Source organism: Dendrobates tinctorius, unplaced genomic scaffold, assembly GCF_039654945.1.
Source record: "Dendrobates tinctorius isolate UK_male_01 unplaced genomic scaffold, ASM3965494v1 ptg000143l, whole genome shotgun sequence".
Lineage (NCBI taxonomy): Eukaryota > Metazoa > Chordata > Amphibia > Anura > Dendrobatidae > Dendrobates > Dendrobates tinctorius.
In genome coordinates, this window is record NW_027361810.1 from 19124810 (window position 1) to 19147646 (window position 22837).

Genomic DNA, 22837 nt, shown 5'->3' on the forward strand with positions numbered 1-22837 from the left:
AGAACCGTATAACTAATCCCGCCCAACAGTGACCCTGTCACATGATAGCGGGTCACCGATGGGTGGGCATGACAACCAGAAGTCTGTAGCAGACCACTATGGTTGTCATTGCCGAATTGATAAGAGCACAACCCGGTGGACGGCACTCATAGCAACTGAGGATTTCTGCTACACACAGGCAATCTGACCTAGGTTCTCTGTTATATGAAGCTCATGAAGTTACTGAAATTAAAGAAGTTCTTTTCAATACCAGATTGGTGGGTGTCTGACATCTGGAAACTCCACCAATCAGCCGATAAAAATGACTGGAAGGCCACAATGTTCGGAGCTGGAACACCAGAGCATCACACACTGTGTAGTGGTCAGTCTGGGTACTGCAGCCCTACTCCCATTCACTTCAATAGAAGATGAGCTGCAGTATCAGAGAACGGTCACTACACAGTACATGGTACTATCATATCTCAGCTCCTTACATTGTGTACTTCCAGCAATCACTGGACTTGGGAATCCTGTGGATGTTCCCCAAAGGTCATCAATGTTTATGTCTTTGAGATGCACTTAAAAAAAAATCTCTAGGTGCTCCCCTATAACTTAATGCTTTTTTATTTATAGCAAAATCCCCAATCTTCCCTAGGTATATGGGCATTATATTTAGACGTCCAACATTTTGGTCCCCCTCTATAAGCCTCAAGGGAGTTCTGCTCTATATGTGCGGCTCCCATATTGGCTGACTTGAACCATCATTATATTAGAAGTACGAACGTTTATGTGAAAGGTCGCTATTAAATATTTTGCAGATTGTTGCTTCCCCCAGCAATTCTATCTGTTTGCACGTGGAGCCGAGATCGGGTGACCATCCAATTTCTCAGGGAGGTGAATTTTAGGAGATATTAACTTGGATGAGACAACTCCTTCACTGATGTGCTTGAGAGACGATCAAGATAATCACAAGGATTACATACTCTCTGTGTGTACAGAGACAGGGAGACAGTACTGTCTGTGCCTAATGCAGATAATCTACAGGGCGCGAGAAAGAAAAGTAGTATTATCTGTGCCATCAGTATGTACAGGGAATACAGGGGGACAGTGCTGCCAGTGCCTACATAATCTTCAAAGAAAGACAAGCAGCATTATCTGCGCCTATAGAAGGGTGTTTTCAAGTGATACAGGTTGAGAGTACTACCTGTGCCTACACTATTTGCAGGGTGAGATACAAAACTAGTACTTTCTGTGCTTATGGTGTTTACCGGGAAATACAGAGGGCAGAACCACCTGTAACTTCATAATCTACAGAGAGATCACAATAAGCAGTGATCTCTCTGCCTACAGTACAATGTTTACAAGTAACAGGCGAAAAGTACTAAGCATACCTACATTATTTATTAGGAGAGATACATATACAGTACTTTCTGTGCCTTTAGTGTTTATGGGACAGACAGTGAGCAGTACTACCTGTGCCTATATTATTTACAAAGCGTTAGAAAAGCAGTACTATCTATGCCTAAAGTACAATGTTTACAGGAAATCGGGGTAAAATTACTACAGGTGCCAATGTTATGAATGAGAAAGACAAGGAAGCAGTACTATCTGTGCCTATATTATTTACAGAGGATTAGAGAAACACTACTGTGTATGACTAAATTACAATGTTTACAGGTGATGCAAGTAAAATAATGTGCCAAGATTATGTATGAGAAAGACAAGGAAGCAGTACTATCTGTGCCTATATTATTTACAAAGAGTTAGAAAATCAGTACTATCTATGCCTAAATTACAATGTTTACAGGTAATCGGAGTAAAATTACTACAGGTGCCAATGTTATGTATGAGAAGGACAAGGAAGTAGTACTATCTGTGCCTATATTATTTACAGAGGATTAGAGAAACACTGCTGTGTATGACTAAATTACACTGTTTACAGGTGATGCAAGTAAAATAATGTGCCAACATTATGCATGAGAAAGACAAGGAAGCAGTACTATCTGTGCCTATATTATTTACAAAGAGTTAGAAAATCAGTACTATCTATGCCTAAACTACAATGTTTACAGGAAATCAGGGTAAAATTACTACATGAGCCAACGTTATGTATGAGAAAGACAAGGAAGTAGTACTATTTGTGCCTATATTATTTACAGAGGATTAGAGAAGCAGTACTGTGTATGACTAAATTACAATGTTTACAGGTGACGCAGGTAAAATAATGTGCCAACATTATGTATGAGAAAGACAAGGAAGCAGCACTATCTGTGCAAAGGAAGCAGGAAGTAGTATTAACAGTGTGTTCATCATTTGCAGAAAAAGTCAGGGAGCACAATTATAAGTGCCTATATCATTTACACCGAGCAATAGGAAAGTAAAGTTTGCCTTCTCCATTTACTTTGAAAGAAGGTGAAGTGGTACTATCTGTGCCTACATCATTTAAAGAGGAAAGAATACTTTTTTATTATTTGTGACTTAATCATTTAGAGGGAACAATAGCAGTCATTTATTGTGTGAGAGAGGAAGACAATACTGTCTGTGCCTCCATCAGAATGCAGGAAGCAATATATACAGCTCCCTCTAGCAGGATGACTATGGTATTACACACAGATGTTGGCAATTTTGCTGCCTCTTTGACTATGTCATAGCTATCAATTATTATAAGTAAAGAACCTTATTACCAATTACATAAGGTACAAAGCCCTTTCTGGACTCTCTAAGCGAGTTGCTATTGGCTTAACTAGAATATTGCAGATGATCACCGCGCTAGAATACTGCTGTATTCACAGTAAGTAGGACCAACAGGATAATGACGGTCTAAAAACAGTGGGCAAAGAAATATCTAAAATCCTGATTAAATTCACGTTTCAGCAAGTATATAATTGATTGAGACATGTCTTCTCTACCGACAAACCCCCAATCTAATAATTCTGATCCACACTTCCAAAGTTTCTGGATTTCAAACATTAATAATTTTAGAGCTGGGGGCGCTGTTGCATTGCTTCGAATGTCAAATATTTGCCAATAAAATGGTGAAAGGTGGAACTGCAACTAATTGGATTTTAATGGTAGAAAACACTAGAACTGGGACTGTTATCTGATCACATGGAGATTACTGATCTATGGGGACCATAACCACTACAGGATGACAACCCGACCTACACTATACTGCGCTACTAGGGTTTACATACAGGATCATGTGATCGATTATCTAGTTTCTGCTACATATATATATGAATTTTTTTTATCAAAAAGGTCTATCTATCTATCTATCTATTATCTATATATTTATCTATTATTTATGTATTATCTATCTATCTATCTATCTATCTATCTTTCTATCTATTATCTATTTATATCTATCTATCATATATCTATCTATCTGTTATCTATCTATATCTATCTATTATCTATCTACTTGTATCTATCTATCTATCTATCTCTGTCTATTATCTATCTATGTATCTATCTATATCTATCTATTATCTATCTATTATCTATCCACTATCTATTATCTATCTATCTATCTATCATATATATATATCTATTATCTATCTATTATCTATCTATGTATCTATCTGTCTATCTATTATCTATCTATTATCTATCTATGTATCTATCTATATCTATTATCTATCTATCATATATATATATATATATGTATATAATCTATCTATCTATCTATCTATCTATCTATCTGTTATCTATCTATATCTATCTATCTATTATCTATCTATCTATCTATCTATCTATCTATCTATCATCTATCTATCTATCCATGTATGTATCTATCTATGTATCTATCTATATCTATTATCTATCTATCTATCTATCTATCTATCTATTTATCTATCATATATCTGTCTATTATCTATCTATCATCTATCTATCTATCCATGTATCTATCTATCTATCTATCTATCTATCTATGTATCTATCTATTATCTATCTATCATCTATCTATCTATGTATCTATCTATTATCTATCTATCATCTTTCTATCTATCTATCTATCTATCTATCTATCTATCTATCTATCTATGTATCTATCTATTATCTATCTATTATCTATCTATCTATTATCTATCATCTATCTATCTATCTATCTATCTATCTGTCTATCTATCTCATGTCTTCCCCCCTATCTCAGCAGTAATTCACACATGGTTTGGAGTCCTTGTCCCCCCTAAACAGCAGGTCTCTTCTTTCTAATCTGTCTTTTCACAGTACACCTTTCCATCTTTCCTATTCATTGATCCTTATTATGCACTTAGGATATAATTTACCATTGGAAGTAAAGATCTTACATGGGGGCGATCGGTGCAGTAGGACGCGCTCTCAGCTGGGAGGATGGCGCCTTCCTCATTTCATGCACTAATTAACATTACTACTGTCTTGGTGTGGCTTTTATTGCCTCTTCAATAATATTTGCTCTGCCAGCCAGTGAAAACTACAACACAGCAAGGAGCAGACGGGGTTAAATCGCCTCCTGTCATTAAGACTTTCTATCTCTTCCCTCTCATATATTCATCCAGTGTAAACCTGCTGTCATGAGATCAGATAAGCTCCCCCTGGTGGTGGGAATCAGAACAGCAACTGCACTCAATCCAGTACATGACCAATAATACACTATAATATGCAATAAGATGGGAGCTGGAAAACATCATTAATTATCACTTATTAAACGTAACCAAAGACCAAAAATATAATTTAATGCCGGATAGTGATATATATCTATAGGTTCTATAGGTTCTTAGAAAAATATTTTGGAAAATATAATCATGAATGCCATTATTTATATCTTATGTAATTAATTAGAAATCTTAGACTGGGAAAATGAAAGGAATTGAGAAAAAAAAGTGCTAGATTGTACTACTGCCCCAATATATATATATATATTTATATGATGACTTTATTATAGTACCATAGACTTTCTGGAACCTGACATTGACACTTATTATTCCAATGCACACAGCACTAAGAAACGTGATAGAGAAAAAAAATCAGCACAAGATCCAGGCATTTTAGTTGCTGCTTTTGAGCCATTAAATAACATTTAAAATCTATGCAAAACAATGTTTGTCCTTTAAAAAAAAATGGAAAATGATGTCCCAATGTATTAAATTCTTTATTAAATTCAGGTATCATTATTGGACCTATATTATATATTAAAAAAAAGGACTCATCATGACTGCGGGAAGAGGATCCAGGATAGAACATAGGGTCATTCATCCCCAATGTGGAAGTATTGAGATGTCTGGCTCTTTTGAATACATTTCCATTGACATTCTGTTCACAAACTAATTGCAATGCAAAGATCACAACCCCTGAAAGAAAACGCCAACTCTGAAGAGCAAATTTTTCAAAGTGCCATATGACTCCTAAGGACTCATTAATCTTAAACCAAAACCCCCTGGGTTGTAGAGGTAAAATAGACTCGTTCTGCTTTTACCTTTCACTTATATTAAATTATGGAGACGAAGCACCACACCTGCGCTCCTCCACACCCCACCCCCCTTGAATACAGCGCGACCACAATCGTCCTTAATCAGCTAATAAACGACTGGCAAAAGTTTCTGCAAACAGGCGTCAATTCCTAATAGATGATGCCTTCTTCTCCGGGGTGATATTTATAGACTTTAACGAACAAGAAGATATGAACTCATTTGGCCAAATGGCGGAGAAAGGAACCTAGAAGATCCTCAGCAAGACATTTGTACCAATCACCTTGGAAACACATCTTCCTTCTGCAAATCTTCCGGCAGACTTGGACCAAGAACGTGCCGGGACCCTTAGTGACACAAATATAATTATACCCAAATAATCATCTGGTGCAGGGTGAAAAGAAAAGAACCCATCATGGAGAATGGTCAACACCAATGAGGAGGACACAGGCCATGTATCTCCCCACCTCTTACACCAAATCTGCATCTGATACATTGAAATCTGCTCACCATGTGCGACCCCAAATGGCATTTCTAGTCTGTCCATGACATATATTGCTCCACATCTTTACACCTGCGATGTTTAGTCTAAAGATGACTTGTCTGATCGGTTCCGCTGACTGCAGAGTTCCCGATCTTTCCCAAATGGGAGTCGTAAACCCCAACGCGTGAAACGCGGATATCTACCTTCGAGTCCTAAACCGTGCGCTGTGCCATAAGGTGCAGCATATGTCATTAATGGGCACATTAGACACGCATGCATTCCCCCTTAAAGACTCATTTCTGCAAGGTAAAAGACATTGAGGTGCACATCAGACGCAGCGTTAACCAGAAGAACTTCCTCTAGGCAGCACTGGACAGCTAGATAAGAAATCACTGCCTGCTGTCCTCCATGGACTAGGCTGCAGCCAGTATAGATCAAGGGTGACCCAACCAAAAAACTTCCTGCAGACTGACACAGTGATTAGGGGACTCCGGCTGTCTGTGGCCGGAGTGCTGACACAGATCGATTCCATTGGTTTTCCTGGTAGATCTATAGATGAAAACATAACTCACCTCCTCCCACCCCTCCAAAAAAAACCCCTATCCTTTAATCCCACACAATTACTGGCAAGAATAGAAGAAGTTTATTTCCTACTGTTATTTAGCTTCCATTTCTTGCTATGGGTGAAGAATAATCCTTCCACTAAGCATTGCTACCATCTACATGTGAAGCTTATGATAGCAGAGATGCAAGAACATCCATAGACACAAGCAGGTGACTGCACAATGATGCTAGATATTGGGGATTGCAATTATTTTCCCCTAAAAAGCTGAATGTATATCCATATAATAGAGCCAGAGATGTCTCCTGCAGCATGAAGCATCACACAGAGCCCTCTTATGTCTACACATACTGTACTTTCTCATTGCAGCTCACTGCCTGGCAAAGCAGCTGAATCCCCAGCACATACAATGTAGCACCAGGCAACACATCCACAAGCTTCAAGATCTGTCCTGAAAAGCTTCAGGGATGAGAAGTTCTCGAGTTGATGTGAAGAAATGAAGGTTTGTGCTTACCTGCTTCAGCTCCCAGTGTCAGCAGCACCTTGGCCAGAGGTAATAATCCTGATAGGGTCAATAATGCCAGGAGGAAGGGAGACATGGTGGCAGCTGCCTCACTGCACAAAGTCAGCAGCAATTCACAATTGTCAGTGTGGAGATTCTTGTGCCAAGTGATCCAGCCTGCCTTCCCTCTGCTCCGAGCAGGACTGGAGGTGTGGGGATGTGTGGAGGCTTCTTGTGTGTCTTCACTTCTCAATGCAGAATACGCCTGATCTTACATCACACAGAGGGGCAGTGAGAGATGCCAGCAGAGCAGGAGCCACTAATCACAGAAAGCTGCCATCCCCTGCCCTCCACACAAATCACAGCTACTACTGAGGGACAGGAGCAGATACCTCCCCACACTGATACCTCCCCAGACTGACACCTCTAGAGACTGAAACCTCCCAGACAGATACAGCTAGAGACTGATACCTCTAGAGACTGATACCTCCCCAGACTGATACCTCCCCAGACTGATACCTCCCCACACTGATACCTCCCCACACTGATACCTCCCCAGACTGACACCTCTAGAGACTGAAACCACCCCAAACTGATACCTTCGCAGACCTATACCTCCCCAGACTGATACCCCCCAGACAGATATAGCTAGAGACTGATACCTCCCCAGACTGATACATCTAGAGAATGATACCTCCCCACACTGATACCTCCCCACACTGATCCCTCCCCACACTGATACCTCCCCAGACTGACACCTCTAGAGACTGAAACCACCCCAAACTGATACCTTCGCAGACCTATACCTCCCCAGACTGATACCCCCCAGACAGATATAGCTAGAGACTGATACCTCCCCAGACTGATACATCTAGAGAATGATACCTCCCCAGACTGATACCTCCCCACACTGATACCTCCCCACACTGATACCTCCCCAGACTGACACCTCTAGAGACTGAAACCACCCCAAACTGATACCTTCGCAGACCTATACCTCCCCAGACTGATACCCCCCAGACAGATATAGCTAGAGACTGATACCTCCCCAGACTGATACATCTAGAGAATGATACCTCCCCACACTGATACCTCCCCACACTGATCCCTCCCCAGACTGATACCTCCCCAGACTGATACCTCCCCACACTGATACCTCCCCAGACTGATACCCCCAGACAGATACAGCTAGAGACTGATACATCTAGAGACTGATACCTCCCCAGACTGATACATCTAGAAAATGATACCTCCCCACACTGATACCTCCCCACACTGACACCTCTAGAGACTGAAACCTCCCCAAACTGATACCTTCCCAAACTGATACCTCCCCACACTGATCCCTCCCCAGACTGATACCTCCCCAGACTGATACCTCCCCACACTGATACCTCCCCAGACTGATACCCCCCAGACAGATACAGCTAGAGACTGATACATCTAGAGACTGATACCTCCCCAGACTGATACATCTAGAAAATGATACCTCCCCACACTGATACCTCCCCACACTGACACCTCTAGAGACTGAAACCTCCCCAAACTGATACCATCCCAAACTGATACCTCCCCACACTGATACCTCTCCAGATTGATACCTCCCCAGACTGATGCCTCCTCAGACTGACACCTCTAGAGACTGAAACCTCCCCAGACTGATACAGCTAGACACTGCTACCTCCCCAGACTGATACCTCCCCAGACCGATACATCTAGAGACTGATACCTCCCCAGACTGATACCTCCCCAGACTGATACCTCCTCACACTGATACCTCCCCAGACTGATACATCTAGAGACTGATACCTCCCCAGACTGATACCTCCCCAGACTGATACATACACACACTGATACCTCCCCGGTCTGATACCTCCCCAGACTGATACCTCCCCAGACTGATACATCTAGACACTGATACCTCCCCAGACTGATACATCTAGACACTGATACCTCCCCAGACTGATACATCTAGAGACTGATACCTCCCCTGACTGATACCTCCCCAGACTGATGCCTCCCCACACTGATACCTCCCCAGACTGATACTTCCCCAGACTGATACATCTAGAGACTGATACCTTCCCAGACTGATACCTCCCCAGACTGATACATCCACACACTGACACCTCCCCGGACTGATACCTCCCCAGACTGATACATCTAGACACTGATACGTCCCCAGACTGATACATCTAGACACTGATACCTCCCCAGACTGATACATCTAGAGACTGATACCTCCCCAGACTGATACTTCCCCAGACTGATACATCTAGAGACTTATACCTCCCCAGACTGATACCTCCCCAGACTGATACCTCCCCAGACTGACACCTCCCCGGACTGATACCTCCCCAGACTGATACCTCGCCAGACTGATACTTCCCCAGACTGATACATCTAGAGACTTATACCTCCCCAGACTGATACCTCCCCAGACTGATACCTCCCCAGACTGATACATCCACACACTGATACATTGCTAATCTGATACAAACCCCAGACTATATCTCCCCAGACTGATGCATCCCTAGTCTAATGCATCCACAGACTGATACATCCACAGACATCCAGAGCTTGATACATCCATAGACTGGAAACTGATACATTAAACAAAACCAATATTTTACAACAAGCCCCCTACACTCAGCTGATACAAGCTCATGAATTTGCCCTACAGAATCTGCATTTCTGCATGGTTGCTTGGGTGCATTTAAAGGGACCAGAAGAAGCCGAATGTTGATGATCAGAACGAGGGGTTAATATTACTGGTAGATCACTGAATGATGGATTAGTATCACGGTTATGGGATAGGAGCGGAGGGACATAATGGATGATTCAGCATCTGTAAATATGAATGGAGTGAATAGGGACCCTCAGTATGAGAACACAGGATGCCCCCTTATGTTAGCTGAGCATAACGCAGGGTGACTTTACATAATAGGACGTTCTCACAAGTCATGGGGTTTACCTGGGATGATGGACAGATTGCTAACCTATTGTGTGCCATTGCTTGTGGGTGTTCAATGGGGCTGGAGGGGGCTTTATTTATTTATTTTTTTTTTTCCTTTTTTTTGCTCTTGTCTTTGTATTATTCAGATCTGGCGAGATAATGACTGCAAAGCTCAATTTTCATTACGGTATGTTTGGGTTTCTGTACCTTTAATTAGGTGTTTAATGAGATTTCTGCAGTCTAATTGTTAGTGCATGATTGCAAAGCCAGAAACAGGTATTGTACTATAGATTATTACAGTAGTCAGATGGAGGGTCCATCAGGGTTTGTTAAAGTAGGGCCCTTACCTCTTTTCCATGGAATTGTCATTTTGGGTCCATGGCTTTGGAAACTCAGAGGCTTCAGCAGGTATATCGTGTTTTCCTATGGACTGGTTCATGTATATTAGGTTGTTATATATGGTGATGGATGGAGAAATAAACATTTAGGAAATTGCATAAATTGCAGTTCACTGGCATATTGATAGCATGAAGCCATGTTCCCACATGCAAAAATTGCGTTCCCTTTCCACTACTTTTTATGCATTTCTCCCTACCAGAATAGAATATGCAGTAATGAGCAATTCCATCTCTTATTATTGTGCTTTTTCTTGTTGTTTTTTTTGCATTTTTTTCCCTTTTTTATGCCCTTTGGTGTAGATTTGATGCAACATTTTTCAATTTTAGTCTTCTATACTTTAAAACACCATGGCATTTTTATAGGCATTTTTTTATTTTATTTTTATTACATTTTCAAAATTTTACAGGAAAGGAAGGAAGGGTTAATTAAGGAAAGAAAAGTAAAAAATAGAGAACTCTGCTCTACAGTGTTGATTCACACATAAAGAAAAATACAGGTAAAGAAAATGAACATCATTTCACTCTTATACATTAGGTATTAAGGCAGTAATACATTTCAGTATTATCCTTCTAATATCCCTTTATGTTAAACACTATTTAGTTACCACTAAGTCTAAAGCTGGAGTCACACATAGCGACTTACCAGCGATCCCGACAATGATATCAACGTGTCAGGATCGCTGGTAAGTCGCTATGTGATCGCTGGTGAGCTGTCACACAGACAGCTTCACAGCGATCAGCACAGCGACGCCGAGGTGAGGAGCGAGCCCCGGAGCAGCGGACATGTGTGCCTGCTGTTCCAGTCCTCCACCAGCAGAGGGCGCGCCTGCATCCCCAGCATCTCCTGGCGGCGTCCTGCTGCCTCCTGGTCCCCAGCGTGCGGCGGTAGGTACACACTCAGCGGGCTCCTGGTCCCCAGCGTGAGGCGGCGGTAGGTACACACTCAGCGGGCTCCTGGTCCCCAGCGTGAGGCGGCGGTAGGTACACACTCAGCGGGCTCCTGGTCCCCAGCGTGAGGCGGCGGTGGCACCTGTAACTCGCTGGTAACCTTGAATACCTGATGTGTACGTTAGTTGCCAGCTGATCGCTGGTCTCCCGCCTGTCACACACAGCGATGCGTGCTGGCCAGCGGGAGATCAGTGACGAAAAAAATGTCCAGAGGTTTCTTGCAGCGATCAGCGATACCAGCAGGGGGGGCCGCTCGCTGATCGCTGTCACACACAGCGATCTCGCTGGTGAGATCGCTGTTGTGTCACAAAACTTGTGACTCAGCAGAGATCTCGCTAGCGAGATCGCTATGTGTGACGGGGCCCTAACGGTAAAGACATAACAATACAATACAAAGTCATTTTGATTGGAATTTTAAGTTCCATAAGTCCCACTTGGTATGGTAGGAAGCTAAGGTATTATTAATGAAGGCAAATCTTTTTTCCACAGAGCTATGGGCTCGGACTTTATCTAAGATGTCAGAGAAGGAAGGTAGGTCAGATTTTAACCACCAGAATGCAATTGTGTTTTTGGTAGTCAAGAAGATGTGTAACATAGCATACCTTATTGAAGGGTTAATTTTCTCGGAGTTGAAAGAAAGTAATGCTAATTGTGGTGTAACTTTAACTTTTTTATCGGATAGGATACCTATGTGATCTGTGACCTCTTTCCAAAGGTTTTTTAATTTCTGGCAACCCCAACCCCAAAAGATGTGGTATAAATTACCTGGGAGCCCGCAGTTTCTCCAGCATAGGGAAGAATATTTAGTACTTATGTGAGACAATCTTATTGGGGTATAATGCCACCTTATCAGTGTTTTCTAGAAAGATTCCTGCAAAATCATAGAAGTTGTAGAGGCATTAGCGAATTTGATAGCCTTTTTCCAATGTTCCACATCCAATTTAATATTAAGGTCTGATTCCCATCTCTGTATATAGGCATTTTTAACAAATTCAGTATCATCATTAAAGAAGGAGTAGACATTCTTGAGGCTCCAAATCATCTTGTAGTTGATATTTGTAAACATGGAGGCAATTATTCCAAGATTTAAGGCTTTGCTGTTTAATAGTTTCTGCAGAACATCTTTCAGGATAAGATTGTCAGGGTCCTGACAGTGCCGGTGTACAGCCTCCGCTAAGCAGGGACTCACCCGCACCATAGGGACCCCTGGGGACAAGAACAGCCGGAAAATAAAGATGCACAGGACCTGAATGTAGAACTTTAGCAAGCCGGCACAGGACCTACGGTCATGTGACTGCAAGGGGCGGGGCTTAGAGTCCTGCTTTCAGAGAAGGTAGAAAACTCAGAGTCGGGCAAAGCGGAGGTCATGCACAATACAGGCAAGTGAAGTACAGGAGGGATAAACAGATGGGAGGTCAGACAAAGCCAAAGGTCATTCACAAGATATCAGTAAAGTACCAGGGATGAGACAGAATGGATAGTCAGGGCCAAGCAGAGATCAAAACCAAACAGACGTAGAAGGTACCAAGCAGAATCCAAAGCAATATCCAGAGAACAGACCAAGTCATACACAGAGAATCAAGCAACCAGAACACAGCACTAACACACTCAGGGGTCACCACACAATGCCAAGGGTGAAAGTATAACTGACGTGGGATGGGAGCTTCCTGAGGCTATAAGAAGCCTCCCCAGAACCAATGAGAGGCCACCATAATAGGTCCCAGGTGTGCAGGTGAGAGTCTGCACTGAGATCAGAACATTAACCCCAGAAGTGCCAGTCACCCAGCACTGGTATCATGACAGTACCCCCCTCTCAATGAGGGACCTCTAGACCCCCAGGCTTGCCCGGGTATCTAGCATGGAAAGCCCGAACCAGACGATCTGCATGCATCAACCGGGCCGGCACCCAGGACCTATCCTCCGGCCCATACCCCTTCCAATGAACTAGGTACTGTACTGACCGCCGTACCAACCTAGAATCTACGATGTGACCAATCTCATATTCCACATGTCCCTCAACCAAAACCGGAGGAGCAGCGGACTTGGATTCTCCCCGGACTGCTTCAAACGGCTTCAGTAGAGATCTATGGAAGACGTTAGGGATCTTGAAAGAGGGTGGAAGGCACAGCCTGTACACTACTGGGTTGATTTTTTCCACAATCTTGTACGGGCCAATGAATTTGGGGCCCAACTTGGCTGATGGAATCTTTAACTTAATGTTTCGCGTGGAGAGACAAACTTTCTCTCCAACCTGAAACATGGGACCAGGTGTTCGTTTCCTGTCCGCGAAAAACTTATACCTGCCTTGAGACCTAGATATACGCTGCTGGACTTCTGCCCATGTATCTTTTAACCGCTGAACAGAGTCCTCAGCCCCGGGGCACCCCGAATCCAGACGAGAAAACTCACCAAAATGAGGACTGAACCCATAGTTGATCAAGAAAGGGGACATACCAGTGGATTGACTCACCCGACTATTGAAGGCAAATTCAGCCAACGGCAGTATATCACACCAGTCATTCTGTCTAGCAGAAGTCAGACATCTGAGGATCTGTTCCAGGGATTGGTTAGTGCGTTCCGTCTGACCATTACTCTCAGGATGGTATGCAGACGAAAAGGACAGAGATATCACTAATTTTTTGCAGAAAGCACGCCAAAACTTAGCCACAAACTGCACACCACGATCAGACACCACATTCAGGGGTACCCCATGCAAGCGGACCACATGCTACACAAACAATCTGGATAAGGTCTCAGCAGAAGGTAATGCGGACAGGGGTACAAAATGAGCCTGCTTTGAAAATCTGTTCACCACTACCCATACCACCGTATTACCCCTGGAAGAGGGAAGATTGGTAAAAAAATCCATGGACAGATGGGTCCATGGTAGTGTTGAGCGATACCATCCAATATTCAGAAATTTCGGATCGGATTGGATCGGCCCGATACCCCAAAAAGTATCGGTATCGCCGATTCCGATATCGGAAGTCCCATTCAAGTCAATGGGACAGAAATATGGGAATTAAAAAAACCCTTCTTGCCTTGTACATCCTGTTAGGGAGGGGGGAAGAGTGTGGCCGGTGCGTGGGCGGACATTGTGCATGTCTGTGTGTACAGGCGGGGTCTGTGCGGGCCTCTCGGGGGTCTGTGATGACTGTCGGGGGCCTGTGCCGGCTGCTGGTGGTCTGTACGGGCCTCTCGGGGGTCTGTGCCGACTGTCGGGGGCCTGTGCCAGCTGCCGGTGGTCTGTACGGGCCTCTCGGGGGTCTGTACAGGCCTGTCGGGGGCCTGTGCTGGCTGCCGGTTGTCTGTACGGGCCTCTCGGGGGCCTGTGCCGTCTGTCGGTGGTCTATGCCGGCTGCCGGGGGCTTGTGCCGGCTGCCGGTGGTCTGTATGGGCCTCTTGGGGGCCTGTGTCAGCTGTCGGTGGTCTATGCCGGCTGCCGGGGGCCTGTGCCGGCTGCCGGTGGTCTGTGCAGGCCTTGCGGGGGTCTTGTGTGTGTGCAGGCATCGTCCGATGGGACTACAAGTCCCATCGGGCGATGCCTGCTACAATGACAGCGATTGACATATTAGCCAATGATGGGACAGTAGTAGTCCCATCATTCGGCTAATGTGTTGAATGTAAAAAAAAACATACTACATATATACTACATTCATACAACATACTTACATGCTACATACATGCTACATATATACTACATTCATACAACATACATATATACTACATACATACTACATATATACTACATTCATACAACATACATACATACTACATATATACTACATTCATACAACATACATATATACTAAATACATGCTACATATATACTACATTCATACAACATACATACATACTACATACTACATACATGCTACATATATACTACATTCATACAACATACATACATACATACATATTACATTCATGCTACATATATACTACATTCATACAACATACATACATACATACATGCTACATATATACTACATTCATACAACATACATACATACTACATACAGTACATGCTACATATATACTACATTCATACAACATACATACATACATGCTACATATATACTACATTCATACATGCTACATATATACTAAATTAATACAACATACATACATAGTACATACTACATACATACTACATACATACAACATGCTACAGACATACAACATACATACATACATACTACATACTGCATACATACTACATACATACTGCATACAATACATTCATACAATACATACATAGACATACAGTACATATAACATAGAGTACATACCATCACTTGTCACTTTGATCCCCCAAGCCAGTGTCATCTATGAAAAAATATGAAAATAACAAACAAGCCATATACTCCCTGATCCACAGAAATCCACGAGGGTCCGACGCTGATTTCCCATGGAGAACAGCAGCATCAGCTGATGCGACCGCTCTCTAGGGGCTTCAATAATCCAATGACGGGAAGTAGGTATCTTTCCGCACTGTATTCCTCTGCCACTGTAAAAAAATAGTCCCTAGTCTCACTTTTGGCATTGCTGTGTGAGAAAGTTCCCACGCAGCTTTTGCCATAAAGTGAGACTAGGGACTATTTTTTTACAGTGGCGGAGGAATACAGTGCGGAAGGATACCTACCTCCCGTCATTGGATTATTGAAGCCCCTAGAGAGCGGTCGCATCAGATGATGCTGCTGTTCTCCACGGGAAATCGGCGAGGGACCCTTGTGGATTTCTGTGGATCAGGGAGTATATGACTTGTTTGTTATTTTCATATTTTTTCATAGATGACACTGGCTTCGGGGATCAAAGTGACAAGTGATGGTGAGTATGTACTCTATGTTATATGTACTGTATGTCTATGTATGTATTGTATGAATGTAATGTATGCAGTATGTATGTAGTATGTATGCAGTATGTAGTATGAATGTATGTATGTTGTATGTCTGTAGCATGTTGTATGTATGTAGTATGTATGTGTTATGGAAATATATATGTATTTCATATAGATCTCACTTGCCTGCTATAGGCTATATACTCATGTACTCTTATATAGGCTATATACTGCTATATACTCATATATACTGCACACAGATACATATTCACAGTTTGAACCTTATAACTAGTTGGTGGAAATAACCTGCTACCCAGTCATCTCATTGTCTTGTGATTTGAGAAATATCTAACAGACATAGGGAATGAGGAACTTAGGCCAGGTGGTCCGGCCGATATTGGAGACTTGCTGACAAGTGCAAGACTCCGGACAGTAAATCACATGGTGTCTAAATAACCCCAGGTCGGACACCCATATATGTTCATGCATTTAAACTGACCAATTAGCTAAGAAGTAAAGCCTTTATGTTAATGAGTAACCACTCCTTTATACGAACGGATAAAAGACTATATTTGAATAAAGTTTCCAGAGTTCTGCTGGAATGAGTTGTTGCTAACTACGTGTAGCTTCCTCTTTTCCTTTGAGCGCTCAATAAGACTCTGTCTAATCAGGACAGGCCACAGTATGCACAGGGGTAAATCTACCCAAATCAAAAATAAATCCACAACAAGGGGCGCCCAATGTAGGGCCGTGGACGAAAGCGCACGGGGATCCTGCTGACCGGAGAGGACAGAGGTGCCGGCCAAGGTCTTGGCTCATGGGAACGGAGATTTGCGCAACTCCATAAGTAAGGTAAGAAAATCTAGTTATCTTACCTGAATGTTCCCTGTGCCCAGTCCGGGTCAGCAACTCTAGCCGGTCAGTGTGGTCACCAAACCCAGGTAGTGTTGAAAAGTCCACGAGGAAATCCAAACCCTGGGATAAGCTAAGTGTCTACTGTGATCCTGTGTGTCTGAGATTCGGGTGAGAGAGTTGGTGGAGACTGTGACTTGATTTGTAGCTGCTGAGACACCGATAACAAGACTGAGTCTCTCTGACTAAGTCAGATCACGTCCCCGCACCATGCGGAGGTTTTGACTTAGACGGGATATCACAGGTGGTTTCCTCTGAAAAAGCTGTCACGGTCCCCGCACACATACATGGAGGTGTCAGCTTCAAGGAGGTATCACAGGTGAATCCCACCCCACGGCTGTCACGGTCCCCGCACACATACACGGAGGTGTCAGCTTAAGGGAGGCATCACAGGTGAATCCCTCGGCTGCCACAGTCCCCGCACACACGCGGATGTGGCAGACTGGGGGGATATCACAGACTGATCACTGGAGAGATTATCACGGTTCTCGGGTGCACACGGAGGGGTGATAATCTAATGGGATATCACGGCTCCCGTCTCCCAGCAGACGGAGGGTGATACATCCCGGTGCTAACTAAAGCGCCATGGGTGATTGGCAGTTACCGGTTGTCAGCAGCTATCTGACGTGTCGCAGAAGGGCTTTCAATCTCTCTCCCCGGACGTCTATATGTGAATTTATTGCAGGTTTCCGCAAAGATCTGAAGCAGAAAGAGTTTTGCCTTTTTTATTGTAAACTTCCTCTTTTGCCTGCAGGGTGTGGTCCTGAGATATATATATATTTCATATTGTTATATTTTGGACTCTGTTTTTCCCTATTTTATCTTTTATTTTGCATTTTTGGTAGAGGCTTTTGTTACTGCAGTGTGAGAATTTTCGGGAAAGCTGGGTCTTTTTGAGCATATCAATGTCTTTTCTTTTCCCTCTTCATGTCACTGAAAGACACAGGCAGAAAAAAGAGGAAGTTGGGTGCCTACATTCTACATTAACCGTTTTATTGTTGGTTTAAAGCTGTATATACTATATACTTATTGATTTTATCAATTTTTGGGGGGGTTTCATCCTTTAAAAAATCTTTTTTAAAAAAAAAAAAAGAAAAATTTTTCCTTTTTTTATCTCTTTTAATTTTTCTTCCGAGTTTTTCTTCCACGTGTTTGTGACATATTTTATCAGTTTTTTTTAAGTTTTAGTTTTCACTTCTTTCTTCCAGTTTTGTGTTAAAAAAAAAGAATTTTGAATTTTTACCTGCTTTGGTAATTCCTGTGTTATCTTGCCAATTTTTGATTTTCCATATTCTTGTTTTCTTTTTGTTCCCTTTTAAGCAGGTTAAAAGGGGTTGCAAGGTGTTAAAAGGTTTAATCACTTACCTTTTTTTGAAGTTTTTGGAACAGACACAGTAGGTGTTATTCAGAAAGTTAAGCATGTCGGTTTCTACGGGCAGCTCCGTATGCTGTACAATGGCATAATGTATTGAGAGGAAAAAAGGGAAGTAGCTAGTTGAGCTCAATTACAGTCTGCATTTCTTAAATTGACAGAGCATTTAACAGCGCAGTAGGTGCTAGCAGATAGTGTGAACAAGACAGGATTGTTTTTTTTTGTTTTACGTGTAGGAAAAAGTGTTTTCATAGTAATCTGTGCCTTCTGAGGAGGACCACAGGTCGAAGAATGCCTTCCGTGACGGCAGGGGTGGGAAGCAGTCCGCCCCCCATCTCCTCTCTCCTCACTCTTCCCTCCTCCCATCTCCCTCCTCCCTCTATCTCCGCTATTTTCACAACCTCCTCCCCTCTCTCATCTATTTCTCCTCCTATAAATCATCCTCCATCACCATCTCTCCCTCCTCTATCTTCTCCACCCCGCCTATCTCTCCTCCTATCCCTTCTCCTCCTTTTCTCTCTCCTACCTCTCCTCCCTTTCCATCTTCATCACCAACGCCCACCTCTCATCCCTCTCATCCACTGCACCCATCTCCTCTTCCCTCCTCCTTGTCTTCACCATCTCCTCCACCCTTTCTTCTTCTTCTTTTTCCTTTTTTTTTCTCTCACCCACCTCTTAGTTCATCGTCACCTGCTGGCCCAGTGCCAGATCCAGACAATGGAGTGTCCCTAGTTCCACAGGGGACTCTCTCTAAAGAGACAGTTATGTCACCGGGAGAAGAAAGTGAATCACTCCCCACACATGACAACACAGGTGCCCTCCCGATACAACAGATAGCAGAAGGGAGGTGTGGGCCATCAGACACTGCACCTGCTAACTCTGAGACTGAAGATCCTATGTGCCACACGGAGCTCCAGTCTCAAGGGGGGGGAAGTACACACACACAGAAAGACAATCACACAGTGGCACAGTTCCTCCTCTGATGAACATGAAGAGGAGATTATGCTGCATAGTAGGCAAGGGCAGATAGAGCCAGAACTCTTACACTATGTGCCCTTCACCCCTAGTCAGGTGTTCAGTATTCTAAAATCATGAAGGAACACCTCAAGCTTCCATCAGAATTAGATGTGCATTCCTGGAAACCAGGATCAAAGCTAATTGAACAGCTTAGAGAGTGGGCCAACGCCAGACAAGCACTCAGCCTGCATAACATGAGCCAAGCCGAGACAGAGTCTGTAGACGAGTTTCATGGCAGAGTGAGGCAAGTATTCCAAATTTTAGGCTTCACTATTCATGATCAGATACATGGACAGATGTTGGCACAGGCCTTTGTGCATGGACTAAGAGAACCAATCAAGAAAATACTGATAGTGGCCAGGCCTGAGTACAGGACAATAGCAGTAGGTGTCCTGCTTACAGTAGCCAGAAGAATTGAGTCCCTCCCAGGAGTACGGAGGACAGGCCCTCCCGTGATGGCCACTGACGTGGAGGAGCAACCACCCTGCAGAGACAGAAGACCTGTCAGGTGTTTCAACTGTGGCAACTTTGGCCATTTCCGGAACCAGTGCACAGCACCCCGGCAACCCAGGTCATCACGCGGAGGAGTAGGCCAAGAAAGAAACACAAAAGACAATGAAGAACCCTGTCCATAGGACAGAGGCAAACCAGGTCCGCCAGACGTCACGCCCCTGACATGTGAAACCCCATCAGCGAACCCAATACCTCAAATCACTGGGGGCTGTCATATCTTTCCTTGTGGACACTGGTGTAGTCAGAAGTGAAAATCCCCGACCCCACCAGTCTATCAGAACACTCCGTGTCTTGTATGGGGATTAAAGGTCAAGACAGACGTTCCCCAGCTTGCAAGCCCCTAAGCATGAGGACACTGCCAGGACACTCCATCCTGTTCCAGTTTACGGTGGAGACCTGCCCACCCCACCTGATGAGCGCAGACCTACTGCAGGAACTGAAGGTGACCAAAGTGTCCCATGAAGATGTGACCTTGACCACTTCCCCACCTCAGACCCAAGAAGAATCAATCATGCTGGTGGCCCTACAAGAGCCTCGCTCGAACAACCGGTGCAAGCCTACCCAAGGAGGTGCTGGACATAGCACCCAGAAGCCTATGGCCCAAGGGAGACTTCAAGTTGCGCCAGTGCGGGTGTCACTCAAGTCTACAACCCCGGACGCTCCGAAGGCCCAGCATCCGCAGCTCATCACCCAGAGCTAAACTGACTGTGACCAGCTGGAGGTCTAAGTGGAACTGCTGTTCAAGAAACGGCCTAAGAACTTTGGCATGGGCCAGGAAAACTCTAAACCCAGAGGGACCACACCCGCTTCGTGGAATGGCTGCACTGCTTCCGGCTCCAGCGCCAGAGGATCATCTTGGACAAGATTCTGAAGGTGCTCCCTGAAGTTAATCCAGGCCCTGGACCAGAAGACAGCCACTCAGCTCCTCAAATTGGTTATCAAGACGCTGACCTGGAATCAAGCTGGGTGAAAGGAGCTGCTGCTGGCTGGAAAAGAAGATGCCCCAGCAAAAAGACCCCCTGTGAGAGCAAGAAAGCTCAGCTGAATGTCACCTCTGACAAAAATAAGGACCCCAGCAAACGGTTTGGTTTCCTGCCAGCCCTGTGCCAGAAGATGGGAGTCGCTCACGGCACTGTGAAGAGCAAGGCCAGATTGAGCCGCCTCACCCACGGGAACCATCATGCGGTCCCAGCTTCTCTCGATCAAGAGGAAGACTGTGAAAGGAGAACCAGACCAGATTGAATGGTGCATAGCCTGAGGACTGTGAGCGAAGCAACCGTGTTAGAAACCCCAGTTGTGCCAGATCTGCACACTCTGCTGACAAACGTGCCAGCCACAGCAACGATGCTCACGGCAATGGATCTGCCCGAAGCTTCCCTCAATATTCCCCCTCACCTGGATGACCAGTTCCTGAAAACGCACAAGGGGGGTGCGGAACAAATGGACAGTGAGGCCCAAGAGGGACCGGAACAGCCTTTCACAGCTCGCCAGAGCATTGCCATCCGTCCCCACCAAGTGGATTGCGGAGCATGCAGAAGTCGACATCGCTACCCGCACAGCATTTTCCATGCCTCCTCTACACTGCCTGACGGAGCAGCAACGTAAGTTCTGCAAAAACAGAGTCCAGTGGTGTCAAAAGCAAGTTCCTGAAGACACCGTATCGCCCACTAGACGAAACACTTGACAGATGACCGGAGGGCCACGGAGAAGATGGCTCCCTCAACAACTCCGAAGATGCAGTCCTTCTTTAGTCTAGTCTCGTACTGCAGAACTTGGATCCCTGGTGCTCCAGGCTTAATGAAGCCTCTGTACAATTGCATCAACGCATTGCAACCTTCATCTCGTACAGGAAACTGAAAGACTTCATAGTCTCTGCGCCAACTCTATGCCTCCCTGACTACGAGAAGCCATCCCGTCCTGACCAAACGGAAAAAGAAGGACCAAGATGGAGAAGGTCATGCTACTGGCCAGGCTTAAAACAGACCCACGGAGGAAAACCAGAGGCCTCTAGACTACCTCTCAGCCGGCCTGGATCCAGTTGCAAGGGGGGGCCCTCCTGCATGAAAACAATACCCGCAGCACACGCCCTCCTGACAAGGTTGCTCTCCACCACTCTTCAGTGCTCTCAACCGTTACCTGTCTCTACTCCCACTCCCAAGGGGGGATACGGATACGGACCCTCAGATGAAAAGTCTGAAAGATGCCGTACATGGCTCCAGTCTTGCAAATGATGAAGGAAAGTTCCACACGGGATGTGCAGCGACCAGCAATCAAGACGTTCTATGGTCCAGAAGGTTGTCAGCCCAAGAGCCCAAGAAGCGGAGCTGATAGAGCTGACGAAAGACCTGCCAGATTGCGAAGAACAAAAACTTCCAGGTACTCGCATGACATGGCACCTGACTTCGGACCCATCTGGGCTGCAAGAAACTTCATCACAGCAAGCGGATCGACCGTGAAGCACCATGGAGCCATCAGAGACCTGCTGGACGCTGTTCAACTACTAAAAGTGGTGGCAGTGCTGAAGGCCAAGGCACACGGAAAACTGAACACAGTAGAGACACGGGGCATCAACAGCAGACGTGGCAGCCAAAGAAGCAGCCAGAGGAAGACAATATGGAAAATGGGAGAGGTCGTAGAGCCGGACGGCTACTACATGACGACTGAAGACGAGAAAACCTGGCAAACAGAAGTCAATGGGAAAACCGTTGAAGATGCCATCTCTGAACTGGACAGAAGTGCTGCCTCCTCCTCCACCAGCCAACAAGCTGAATCACTTCAAGGATGAAGACTCTGACGTGGATATGAATTCTGAGGCAGAAGAATGGTGCCTACCTTTCCAGAAAGGATGTATTTGATGGAGAACATTCCAGAAGATTGTCCTCCACCACCCTCTCGTGGGGAAGCTTC

General features: G+C 44.5%; 1 protein-coding gene across 1 annotated transcript in view; it reads right to left on the reverse strand.

Moving 5' to 3' along the window:
- Positions 1-7397, reverse strand: part of LRP1B (LDL receptor related protein 1B) — a 1871059-nt gene extending 1863662 nt beyond the window's left edge. Inside the window, exon 1 of the mRNA XM_073545568.1 lies at positions 6987-7397. Within this exon, the coding sequence (XP_073401669.1) occupies positions 6987-7071 (85 nt within the window). The 5' untranslated portion in view covers positions 7072-7397. The remainder of the gene's footprint in view (positions 1-6986) is intronic.
- Between the last annotated feature and the right edge of the window lie 15440 nt (positions 7398-22837).